Source organism: Hirundo rustica, chromosome 1 (genome assembly GCF_015227805.2).
Source record: "Hirundo rustica isolate bHirRus1 chromosome 1, bHirRus1.pri.v3, whole genome shotgun sequence".
Lineage (NCBI taxonomy): Eukaryota > Metazoa > Chordata > Aves > Passeriformes > Hirundinidae > Hirundo > Hirundo rustica.
In genome coordinates this window covers 51,842,707-51,856,312 of record NC_053450.1, presented here as the reverse complement: position 1 = coordinate 51,856,312, position 13,606 = coordinate 51,842,707, and the positions used below count along the sequence as shown (strand labels likewise).

The 13,606-nt window shown below is 37.1% G+C and overlaps 1 protein-coding gene across 10 annotated transcripts in view; it reads right to left on the bottom strand.

Annotated features, from left to right (window-relative positions):
- The window catches only part of PTPRM (protein tyrosine phosphatase receptor type M), a 442,084-nt gene that overhangs the window by 40,803 nt on the left and 387,675 nt on the right, over positions 1-13,606 (bottom strand). For all 10 annotated transcript variants that reach the window (XM_040065094.2, XM_040065165.2, XM_040065318.2 and 7 more), the window contains one exon: positions 11,045-11,081. In XM_040065094.2, the coding sequence (XP_039921028.1) occupies positions 11,045-11,081 (37 nt within the window). The remainder of the gene's footprint in view (positions 1-11,044; positions 11,082-13,606) is intronic.

Here is a 13,606-nt window from a genome sequence, read left to right as displayed (position 1 = left end):
TAACCCAGGCTTCAGAACAAACCATGCATATCAGATATATCTGAATTGCAGCCAGTCTGCCATTTCTTTTTTTGGCCTTTTGCAACAATACTACCTTGTAATGCTTACCCCCAAAAAACCCGCATGCAGCAACACTGTTCCACAGTTAAGTCACCTCAGCTACACTCAAATGGGTTAATAAGGACTGAGATATGAATTTAAAATGTGCTTTTCATTATTTCCTTATTTCCTTACTGAGATCAATTGTCAGTAAGAAACAGATCTGACTGAATCCTTTTAGCGTGACATTTCCGGAAGACGCTGCTTATATAGCAAGCAAAAATGCTTTATTGGGAGAAATCCTGCCCAGTGCAGCTACTGGCAATGTAGAGGCTTTCTACTGTATCCTTTGCTATGGAAAAACACAGCTTTCTCTCATTACCAGCCAAGGGACAGCACAGTGAATAGTAATTGGCTGATTTTCAAGCACAAACTGAATCCTACCTGCTTTGAGCTAGCCAGTCAGCCAGCCCTGCTGCCTGCACACTGCTATATGTGAAAATTGGCTTTCACAGAATGAAACGTTCAAAGTGCTTTCAAGTCCCATTAGCTTTCAACAAGGCTTAGATTACTAAGTGACTGTGGAGCATGTGGAAATTTTATGTATAGCTCCCACGAGACTGACCAGTGCTTTGGCTGGCTTTCTATACCACCTACTCCTATATTTAAGTAGTCAGCACTAGACCTCTTACAGGAAGAAGATTGACCTGTAAATTCTCCCACTCTTTCCAAAAATAAAAAGAAAACAAACACATTGCTATTTAGAATGTACAGTAGTGGGGAGCCAGAGTCCCACTGTTTTATGAAATAATGCAAATGTTTCACAGATAGCTAAAATAAAAAAATTCCTCTATTCTGAATTCCCAGTTTAATATAGAGATAGTTAAAAAAATATTATCCTTTGAGCAATGATAAAACTGATTACTCCAGAGATTTTTTTTCCTTTAAAATGGCTCATTTAATAAAACTAGATAATCAGTTTGAAAATGCACATTTTCTAAGAGTATGTATATTCACATACACATCAACTGTTGGCTAAAGCTGGATCATTTCTTCTGCTAGAATTTCCTCTGATCCTATTCTGCAACAATTCTGTGGCTAGTCGTATGGAAGAATGTGTTATTTATTAGCTGGAATTCTCTTTTCTTTTTTGATACCGATCTAACTGGGCTGGAACAGTGCCCACCTCAATGCATTATTTTGTCTGCATTATGGTACTACCTAGAAATCCCAGTCCAGGACTGGAGCTCCACTGCAGTAGAAGTGCATTTTATATGAAATGTCCAAAATGAATACACAAAAGGTGTTTGTGCTCCTCACAGTCATAAGAAGCCAAGCACACCTTGAAAGGCAACAGAAGCAAGGTAGGGTGTGAATGAACTGAACAGCCTTGGTACAATACACAGCAACCACAACATAACAGCTTCTACCATTCCTGAAAAATCCTACCTGTTTCTGCTCCATGTTAGTAGTTCCACCATTTTCAGAAACAAGCCATCGCTGAACTTATTTTAAAGGCTGTGACCACACTTTATTTGTGCACTCTTGAGAGGTGCTATTTAAGATATTTTTATACCACTACAGCTAATGCTGCCAGCTAAGTTTCCATCTAATAAAGTGTTACACACTTATTGATTGACATTTCTCCATGGCTAGATTTCCAATACTAGCTCAGTTTGTTCTATTTGAACAAAATACAATGAAAATGTCATATGGCTTCCCAAAGAATAAATAGCACTTTTCCACAACACCCTTTGACTACTCACAGAAGTACTGCAGACTGGTAACAGAGGAACTGGCATCAACAGAAATTGCCCAGATTTAAACAGTTAGCCTGAGATGAGACAAAGCTAAATGCAATAAAAGTGGTGTACATTTACATAGTACTATTGTCCATGTATGCACTCTTATGCCACTCAAGAAAGCTGCTTTTTCTGTTCTTAACTGCAGGAAACTAAAAAACAAACAAACAAACAAAATCCCCAAAACAAAACAAAAACCCCATCACAACAGCGTAGTTGTAGTTTAATGTTGTTCATCCAGCCTAACTGAAGAACTCTTTCTTTGATATAATTTGCTTGCCCCACAGCAGAGATGTTAAATGGCCTGTTCCTCTCATTAACATTTTCTCAGACTGCACAAATACATTATCTGCCAAATTCTGAATTACATGTAGCACTCCTGGGGGTTAGGAATTCCCCTAGTGAGGGCTATGTGGGATACCTGAATAATGCCAGAGCCTTGAATCTTTACCTCACGGCTTTTAAGACAGCACTGCTAGACAGTGGCTTGCAGAGAGTGTGCTTCAGGTTTTTCTTCTATGAAACAGGAAAGCTTTGAATAATGTAACAGTAACTAGAGGCCTTGATGTATTTTCTGGCAAAGCGTACTGGCTACAGAGAAGTAGGTCTCACTCATACATGGACCTTCTTTCTCTCTATGAACTACAGATATTTTAGTTGCTTAATTACAGTCAAGCATGTCAGAAGAACAATAGGTGACTTGTGTGGGAACCTGAGGTACAGGTCTGAACACATTCAGATGGAACAGCAACGAGAGGTATTGGCTCTCTGCCTGAAGTCACAGCTCTGACTGAAGGGCTCCAGGAGGTTTGAGACCATGGTTCAAACCTGAGCTCTCTTTGTGAGAGCAGTCCAACAGAAAGTTTCAGTTGCTGAATCAGTGTTTTCCACTAAGAAAGCTGGTTTTTGTTTCTAATTTGTGCATTCTTCTCAATAAGCGTGATTCGCATCATGGAAATATGAATACCTATTAATCACTCTCTCTAAACAGCTCATCTGAGTTTGGAAAGACTAACATATACAGATTTTTTTTTTTTTTTTTTTTTTTGTATAAAATATGCTGCACTCAACATTTCCAAAACAAAAAGTCTTAAGTAATTGACTTGTTGGACTGGGTTCTTCATATCAACTTGTAATGCAGAATCAATTTTGATGATGGATGAGAAGTTTAAGATCATTTTATCCCCTTCAGTAGAAGGTTCCTTAGGGAATGGACAAAAGAACCTAATTAGTCTTTTGCATTTCTACTTTCTATTTCCATGTTGAGTCAATCATAAGCATCAGATTGTAATAAAATCATCACTATTCTCTAGCTCAAAAATATGAGTTCATTTTGGCTACTTGTTTCTTTTATTTTTCCCCAAGGACCTTATTGTGAAGGGATGTTGCTCATGCATGTGAGTAAGATATTCGGATGTTGTATTTTTTAAACTTGTACTGGGAGTTTAAGTGCATTAACACGAACACTTTACCTAGATGAACAAGCAAGGTAATTTAGTCTACATTAACGCATAAGTAAAATGCTGGAAAGAACTTCTATCATAGTTTTGATAGTCCTGATAAGTATCTCATGAGTGAGATGTATCACTCACAGTGTATTTTTATATTTAAGGGTAAAGAACATTGGTACATTTATCTCTTCCTTATAGAAATAGACAGTATCAAACAACTATTAGTCAGATCAAGATAAGTACAAAAGTCATTAAAATAAATGTGTATTGGCTAATTTTCTTTTCAATGTCAAGATAATTATGAATAAAAATCCAATCTGCTTAACAAAAACTTAGCACTAATATTTGCTGTTATTTTTAGGGACCACCTATTTTCACCACTTCAAGTAAGAAAGGGCAATGTTAACATTTTAATTCTGTTTTTTTCATTATCTTTTATGCAAGACTGCAGTATTTGATATACACTGTAAACAAAGAATGCCATTCTAACATGCCAAGTATATTTGTGCTTGGTATAGGCACAATACATGAACATGGTTGCAACAGGGTGAGATTTAGAAGCAGCAGAAGGAATTTCCACAGTCTACATCTGAATATGCAACTGCATGGAAGAATACAGATGGACAGGGAAAGAAATTAATCCAATAAGCCTGTATCTTTCCTTGCTTTCAAAGGCAGTGCTTCAAAATCACCTGGACTACCATGTGCATTGGTGGCCATATCAATATTGAGATTTCAGTTGCCACCAAAGGATATATAAGAGAGAAAAGACAAGAGATTTCAAAGATTTGGACATGGTTACAACACAAAAAAACCAAAAACCAAACAACCAAAAAACACACAAACAAACAAAAAAGCCCCAACCCTCCAAAAAACCCCAACCACTCAAAATGGGAAAAAACCCCAGCCTTGTTTCTTGATACATTTGTTTCTGAAATACATTCTGTTTTGTAAATTTGCTACGCTCTTTTTTTTTCTTTTTGTTGTTGTTGTTTTGTTTAGCAGATGAGAAGACCAAAAGCCTTCTTCCTCCAGACTGCTGAAGACCATCTGGTGAATAAACTTCATAGAAAAAATGATGCTTTGACTATGTGATTCTTCTGACAAACTGCTCTTCTCTGCCTCTTTTCTGCTTTAGCACTAGGCTTTACTGATTAACAGGTGTGTTAACAGGTCTCTGTCGAGGGTGCTAGGTACCCTCACTATCAAGCCAAATTTATGACTGATTTTCTGTCAAAGATAGAAAGCTTCTCATCACGCATCAGCTTTTCATGATTTGCTTTCCTCTAAAATACAGACATGCAGGTGAATTTGTACGGCCGATGCTGTATACATCTTCCTTGAACAAAAACCAGATTCCAGTACATAATTTAGGCAATTATTCTGAGCAACACTAATAGATGGTCACCTTTAAAATGTTTTTTTTTTCTGAAAGTGTTTGGTTCACAAGGACAGTGTGCTCAGCTCTTGAGTTTCAGAAATATGACAATTTCCCTGTTTGCAGAATATATTTTAAGTTACATATTTTTAAAGAGGACAAATATATTACTTTTCCCACAATCTTCTATTTTCTACATTACAACCAAGAAACATTTCCTTTTGCCTTATTTGCCTCTAATTATTTACTGCAGGCTCTCATTTCTCTTACTTCTTTATCCTGATATGCAAATATCTATTTTAACTTTTCTAGTCTGATTTTCACAACACAGAAATCAAGCCAAGATCTTGTCCTTGAGACAGAGATCTATATATGCTCTGAAGCCCTTTATTTCTGATTTACTGCAGCTCAGTCTGTGTGGGGAAAAGGACAGGAAGAATTACTTTTTCTTCCTCTGTGGCTTTGACAATGGACTACAGAAAAATCATCATTTTCTCAAACTTGCTTCACAAGCCATATTGACAAGCAAGTTAAAGAACAGCCTGCACAGGATTTTGGAATTTATACTGGCAAATAAATACTAAATAATTATTTATATAATATCTAGAGCTCGTTTGTACTTTCAGAGAATTTCTAAAGGTATGTGAAAGGTGAGGATGTATTACATGCAAAATGTAGCCACACAAGAGAAAAATACAAGTGCCTTCACCTACCAATGAACCTATCAGCATTTTTCTAGCACTGCTCCTGTTTCACGTGGTCTGTACACAAGGATCCAGGGAAATGAAACACTGCAACAAAGCCTAAGTCAATTTTGCATCAGAAAACCACGCTAGCTCGGCACTTACAGCCTTCCACCTGAATGAGGTGTCTCATTCCCTGCACAAACAAAACTACCACACAGCTGATTATGACAAAGACGGAAAAATACACAAGTCATGAAAATGGTGAAAGACAGCTGTTCTGATAGTTATCACTAAACCATTCTATTACAAATAAAGAGGCAGAGAGATGTACCATAAAGTGGTAACTTGCAAAAAGCATCGACTTTGATGGTTACTAGTTCTTAGTACACACAGTTTCCTTTTGTCCTTAACACCAGTACAAGTACCATTTTTTAACAGATAATCAAACGTAATTGTTATCATGAGTCTTTGGTGGGTAATGCCAGCAATTGAGCTAGGGTGAATTTACCACATGGCTTCACAATATAAGCTGTAGATATCACGTTCACATGTAGAGGGTCTATTACTTCTGTACATGTTTAGGTAGGGGCAAAAAGTAACTTCTTTGTCATTTGTCACTGCTACTGAAAAACAGGTGAACTTGGTTCTATAAAGCCTCACCTTTTCAAAGTGGGGCTTAGAATGGGCTTATCTCTCTGACTGAAGACAGATGGCTTAAACCACCTTTTTAATGTTTTGAAGATTTAGAAGTAAAGAACAGCACCAAAGTTGAATCTTCAAGATTAATACACGTACAAAGAATTAAATCCCTTTGTATATATATATCAGGAAAACAGCCTGGCTGTTTTCAGTCCCATGTCCTGCAAAAAATGACAGCATCTATGAAACTGAAAAATTGTGGACAACTATTTTGCCTTGCTGTTATTCAATTCTCCCTGAAGTAATTTCACATGTTAATATTCATCTGGAGGCTAAAACCATAGAAGCAAAACTTTCTCCATAAGAGAAGTGTGGAGCTTCCCCACTGCTGTAGTTGTGACAACTTTTTGCGACATAAAAACAAAAAACATGCCAAGGAAGTTAAGAGCATTGTTATTCAATGCAGTATTTCTGCTTCAGATGCCTAAAAGAGAAGTTTCAGTTTGAAAGAAAATGTGTTTTTGTTTCTGAAAACCCTTATTAAAATGTTCACACAGCACACAGAGTTGTGCGTGGAAGAAAGACAAGTATTTTGCAGAAAAAAGAAGGAATATGAAAAGGGTTATTAGAGAGGCAAGTTTATGCTGTTGGTAGTGAAGACTGTAAACATTTTCTTTGCAAATATTTATTTTCAAAAGTTTCTAACTTACACCTAAAACCTCCTCCTGACTGAAACTTGACTTGATGTCTGTCTCCATAATAAGCAATACAGAAAGCAATTTTGCATCTGTTTTACCACTGGATACAGAGGGAAAAAAAAAAAAGAGTTTGAAAGGCTACACTGCGCCATTGTATCTGAAATAGCTTTACTTTCAAGAGTAAATTTTTACAGTCATTAAGATCTGCTCTGAAGTATTTCCACAAAACATCTCAGATCCAGCTGCTCTGCATGCTGCAGCAAGCAGAGACAATCTGAACTGTGGGGAGTATTCAAAAGTCTGAGATGCACAAAAGAACATGCTTTATATATAAAGACATGCAGCCTGCATGTGAGTTATCTGCCGTTTCACACGACTGACCTGCTTGAAAACCACCCCTGGTGGAAATGGCCATGAGTGATGCTGTAGAACTGTGTTAACGCTCATTTGCCACTCATCATTTACAGTTGCTGGTGCTGTGGAGGAGGAAGCATCCAAAACCCTTGATTGAGACTCGCTAAAAGAAGCTACACCATAGCTCAGTAAACTACCTGAGCTTCAGGAGATACAGAACAAATAAATACAAACCCAATTGTTTTTTTCCTGTTCAGTAATCAAGGTGAGACATGCTAGATCAGAAGTTATACAATAGTCAGAAAATCCAGCACTGTGAGAATGAGCATAGTACAGATATTCAACCTAGAGATCTCGTGGAGGGACCAGGTTAAAATTCATTGATTACCTAACTCCTGCAAAAAAAAAAAAGCCTTAGCTGCCAGTAAATTTAACAGATCATACAAGAGCTCCCATACAAGATATGCTCCTATTAAAAAAAATAATTATATCCATGGGAACAAGGGTATATAAAGCAAAATAATGAGTTTTAAATTGCACCAGCCTGCTGGTTCTGCATGACCCAATACGCTGGCTTTTGACGAGGGATTCTTTTTAATCATGGAAACTCAGGTGCGGATCCCATCTGTTGATGCCAATTACAGCAGATGACCAAAAGTCTTTATCAGCTGTAAATTCAGTCTATCACTCACATCATATTTATCACATAAAGGAAAATTGATATTAATTTAGTAATTGAAATTGCACACTCTGAATGTATTACTCTTAAAAGCTGAAGCAAAATAATTTTTGATTTTTAGCTGAGAAAGCCTCCATTAAGAAATTATTTTAAAAAACATTTCCTCCCCTAATTCAAGGTAGCAGCAGGATGCTATGAATGCCAAAGTGGAAAGCTACCAGTCTGCATGTCAGACTCTGGTTAGTATGGGAGACGGTAACACTTCAATAAACAGGTGATTAGGCAACTCCCAGCTCTGTTAAAAGCAGATTGGTAGTCTATTACAAACTGATTAAATTTGCCACTTCTTCACTTCAAACAATTATATTTGCTCATTAACACTTGATATGTTGAATGCAGCTTAAGAACATAGGAAAATTAAATATCAATCACCCTAACTCCTCAGAGATTTAAAACTGACTCACATAATGATATTTTCCTTCAAAGAACAATAGGCATGTGCACCTGTGAAAGCTGCTGTGGAGGAGAAAAGGGAGGATGGGAAAAGTTATTTAAAGACTGATGAAAAGTAGATATCAAGGGAATTAAATTAAATATGCAGCTTAACTATTGTGCTGCACTGATGTGTTTGTACATATCTGACGAAAGTGTGTTCTAAAACAGAGCATGAACAAGCTGGCCATGTGGCACATGACATGCTTGTAGTAAGCCTGACACAGAATAGAAACATAGAATATTCTAGGACCCACAATGATCATCAAGTCCAACTCCTGGCCCTGCATACACCCGCCCAAGAATCTCACCATGTGCCTGAGAGTGTTTCCCAAATACTCCTTAAACTCTGTCAAGCTTGGTTCTGTGACCACTTCCCTGGAACATAGGGAGGCATAGTCTGAAGTGAAACAAACGTGTTTCTTTCGTAGCTGATACAAAATCCTAAAGAAGTTCTGGAGATTATTCCCAGTTACTTCATCACCTTTGCAAAAGACAGAGACTGCATCTTACTGAAAATGTGCTTTGTCACGAAGCTGGAATACTGGAGAGTAACACTAACTAGTCTTTAAACAGCTGCACCTATCAGGATGTTGCAGAAAACCATAAAAAGGAGAAGAGTATTTTTAACCCTATTTTGATGATGGGAAAGCTGAGATAGAGGAAGGAAAATAAACCTTCTTACGATTCTTCATCATGCCACATACAGAACCAGACAGAACACAGAAACTTTTGAGACCAGTGTTCTTCATTCCTACAAACTAGAGGTATGAACCTGCTTTCCAGCTGGCCTTAAAAAGTAAGATGCTAAAGATGTAAACCACAAAAAACATCACAGCCAGACAATTTTGAGCCTGTTTTAAATTGTATACTTATTTTTAAATTAATTTCACATTCTTCAGAGAATCTGTTTCCTACTCATTGGTACCATGGGAGGGAGGGGTTAGGCATCCCCATGTGCAATTAGCTGTGCCACACAGAAGACATTGATGTGACCCACCCCCAAAAGTGACAGCTGCAACAGAACGTTTACATCTTGGAAGAACGTTAGTTCCTACTCCTTCTCTTTCTTGACTAGGTACCTTTTGACACCATATGAGGAAAAAACATGGCAAAGAAACTGTTTGGACTTGCTGGTGGATCTGGTACATTATTCATACATAGCTACGTACTTGGTTTTAAGACCTGAAAGTACAAAATTTCAAGCTTGGTATTTGCTATTCAAGTATTATGATGATTGCAATAAAAATGATGACAAATGATAAAAAATATTGTGCTAAAAGAGTATTTAAACTTGCTTTAGATGGGTACCTATGAGAAATATATCTGGGTGAACTTCCTGGTGAAAACTTATTGCAAAATGCAAGTGAAAGGCCAACTGTTTATCTTTTTATTTTAGGTTTCAATTAGAAGTGAAAAATAACAACATCACTAGGTATATATTAAACAGAACAAACCATTTCCTCTTTGAAGAGGAGGGAGTAAAAGTCCAAAAGTCCAAAATCAAATGCTGTATTTTGGTTCCTGTCTTCCTATCTGTCTGAAACCATGACATGACACTGGCTTGTCTGCATAGACTGTGGACTAAGGAACGTGCTGGGTGGGAAGCAGAAGTTGAAGACAAAGCACATTTACATGGCTCATATTCTAAGATCACAAATTCTGAAAGTATAAAATTCTGATTTAAAAGTGTAATGTTGACACTAGTGAAGCGGTTCTTGAAATAGCATCTGTGTCCTGCCCCACTGTCATCTGACACAAAGCAACACCATATTTGAGACTGTGGAGAGCTGAGGTACAGCAAGGTAGAGATAATGAAACCTCTCACTGGTTTAAGTGGGGACTGGAGGCAGCAGACTCTGGGATATTTAAAAAAACAACTTGAATCACAGCAAGATGCCTTATTTGACATCGTCAACATTTTATTTGCTTTGATTAAAAAACATTAAAAAGTACTCCAGCTGGATCCCTTAAAAGGTTGATATAACATCTCAGCTCAGCTTTTTCAGATCCATGGGCAAATTCAGGAAGCTCTGTCACAGACTACCTATTACAAAAATAGATTCCCTCCAAGCAGTGGAGGAGCAATCAAATTTTCACACACGCTATCCAAGCTTAGGCAGGAGATTGGCATATTGTTCAATATTGTGACTAAGTAGTCACAGAAGACTCATTCTTCCCATTTGTTCCAGCTCTGAACTTGACCAAAAAAATAAATAATGACTGCATCAGAATGCACAAATTATGTCTTTGAAGACAAGTATAAATTGAAAATTAGTTTGTGTGTTGATAGAAGAATAGGCTCTTTTTCTCAAGCAAGCTTTTAAATGATGGCCTGTAGAACTGTCTCTGTAGAACCCTGTGATGAATCCTCCTGCCAGTGTTTAAATGTGTTTTGGTCCTCTACCAAAACTTGCTAGCTGAAGAATTTTGTATTTTAAGGACCTGGAGCCTAGTTATCATTGAACAGTTAAGAGAACATACATTTTCATGACACTGTTGTCTCTCTGAACAGGTACTAAACATTCCTTCCATGATTCATTTCTTTTTTCATGAGTAACATAATGCTGAGTAACTTCTTTGAAAAATGATGCATTTTTCTTTTTTACTTAAAACCTGTTTTAACATAAAGGTAAAGGACTGCTTACTTGAAATACCTGAAAATTTGGTAATAATTCAGTTTCCTCGCTTCTACCTAAGTGATTGAGCTGACTCTACCCTGGATATTGATTGTAGCAAAAATGCATGTTAGAGATAATAAACTGCAATCCAAGTACCAAAACCTCTTAACCTCACATAACAGCAAGGAAAAGGTGATAAACTTACCTTGTGTAGCAATGTAGTGGTTTGGTCTATGATAGCCCTAGAATAGATTGAAAGAGGGGAAAAAAAAAAATAATTCAGCAATTTGCACCTTGGCTATGTTCCTGTGAGTGAAACTTCATTTAGGATAGTATTCAGTAAATGTCACAACAGTACAAATAATGTATTAGATACAAAAGTTGTTTTCAGTTGGGGAAGGGCAAGTGAGAAGGAAAACAAAAGAAAATGTGTTTTCTGCAAAATACTTAAGTTGAACCCATGTACATTAGGGGCCAGAAGTAATATGTTCTTTTAGTCCCTTGTTGGCTCTGCTGAAAATGAACAGCCTGAAATCCTCTCTAGCCCTTGCGGTAAATGGCATCAGGGGCCATTATAGAGTCTGAGATATACCTTCGCCTATTGCTGTTGACTGCAAAGCCTATCCCTTTTCTAAGAGTTAAAACTGTCAGAATTGCATTCAGCCTGCAGAAGGCAGGAGGGCATGGAATTCATTCTGCCCATCGTGATTTGTTTATATTTTGTTTCTCAGCGGTAAAAAGGAGGGTAAGTTCTTTGATTAAATCATTTGATAGGAGCATACTTTTCCAAGAAGACCATAATACAACTCTGATGACAAGAGCAACTCAATCACAAGTTGGCCAAGCAATAAAGACCAATACTCTATGCATTCTTTGCAACATGGAACAGGTTGCCAAAATGTAATGACAGCATTTTTATAGTATTTGAATTTCTGATGTGATGGGAGTGTCACCAATTGTTTAGATCATGCACCAGTATGCTGATCAATCCAGCTTGTTGGAGTGTTAATATTTGAATAATTGGTTATGATGCATTGTCAGCAGGAAGAACTTAAGGCTGGAGCACGCTTGCCATTGCAATTTCTTTGTAAAAGTGTAAGGGGAAATGAAGTGATACAAGGTGGGAAAGAATCAAAACAACTGAAGATACTTTGAATACTATAGAGAGAACAGCATGAACTACAGAAGTGATTTCTTTACATGACATTGAAGCAAAATTTTGAAGTCTGTGAACTGAGAAGTGCTCAGAGAACTACAGAGTGGGGGTTTTTCCTGCTATGTGTTACCTAATCCTTAGTGGCTGGGATCAAACACATCCATTTCCCAGTGGAAAAAAAGCATGGGAAGAAATACATTATAACCATTGTGTCTATGACAGTGCCATTCCCTTATTAACATGTTATACTGACAGCACGACAACTCTAATAATAACTGCATGCAAGAGCAAAATTAAAGCTGCTTCTGTAGTAGAAGAAACAGTGTTTCCAGTGGAAACCTGACTAGCAAGATTATAAACAAACATGCTGTGTTTTGTGGCAGAGCTGTCTTTGGAGGATGCCTGCACTCCTCCAAGCTTTGCAATGAAGCCATCTGCTGAGGATGAGGAAAAGACTTTTTTGCTTCTCAGGAACTGTTTCTTCTATGGCCACATTCTCTCCGTCCTTTTGAACTTCATAAGCAAAAAAAACCCCTAAACATTTCTATGCAGATACCTATCAGCATTTTATATGAGACTATATGATCCAAATCTTTATTTCCCACATCTCATAATATGGAGAAAGATACAAATCTGACAAAAGAGCACACTACTAGCCTAAAATGAGAACAATCCTGAATGTTGGAGAAAATGTGAAAGTGAATTCAAATCTGAGTCCCCAGTGTGAACTCTCTCTTTCCTTTCATGACAGATTATTCCTTTTAGAGATTAGTGTAGCATCTAACTAAATATATTTCCATATGTGCCTTCACTGCTTGGTGACTGTGCTATTCTTTCAAACAGCAGGGGACTAAGCAGAAATCTGAGCTTAGTTTAATGATTCTTGAATGTGCTTATAAACATCAGTAACAAGAGGTTTCTTCAGAAAGTTCCCCCAGACGTCATACTCTTACACTTGAAGTACCTACTTTTCTTGTATAGCTCTTTTCTCCACATTCTCAGGAAAAAATCTCACATTCCTTTTTCATACTAGTAATTAAATTCGAACTGCAAAATCTGACACCATTTTTCAAAGATGTAACTGCTGAACAAGAAATCTTTAAGCAGGCCTGGTTTCCTATGAAGCAACACTTGTTTTACTTAGCCTAACATCTAGCACTCCATGTAAACAGTAAAATTACTCACTTTGCTATCCATAAACTTTTGGCTTTAGAAAAATAATATTGGCTTCTTAATGATTTTAAATTCGACTTTTGAGCTCATTCTTTCAACCAAAAACACCTTGTCTCTTAAAGAATTTATTCTAATGTAAAACATTAAGTTAACATGATGCAGAATGAACAAAGAAGCCACTTTCAATAATTAAACAGCCTACATATTTAATGAAATGTCTTGCTTGCATTAGAAATACTGGTTAACAGCTGCAGAATATACTTTGAAGGCGACTTAAAAGTGCAGAGATGACAAGAGACTGCAAATCTCTGCATTAGGCATTACGGAGTTTTGTCACATTAATATGCAAACAGCTTTCTTTTAAATGTGGAATGATGCCAAGCTGTTGACAGAAAGTGAAAATAACATTTTGCTAGCCCATATAAGCACCAGCAGGCA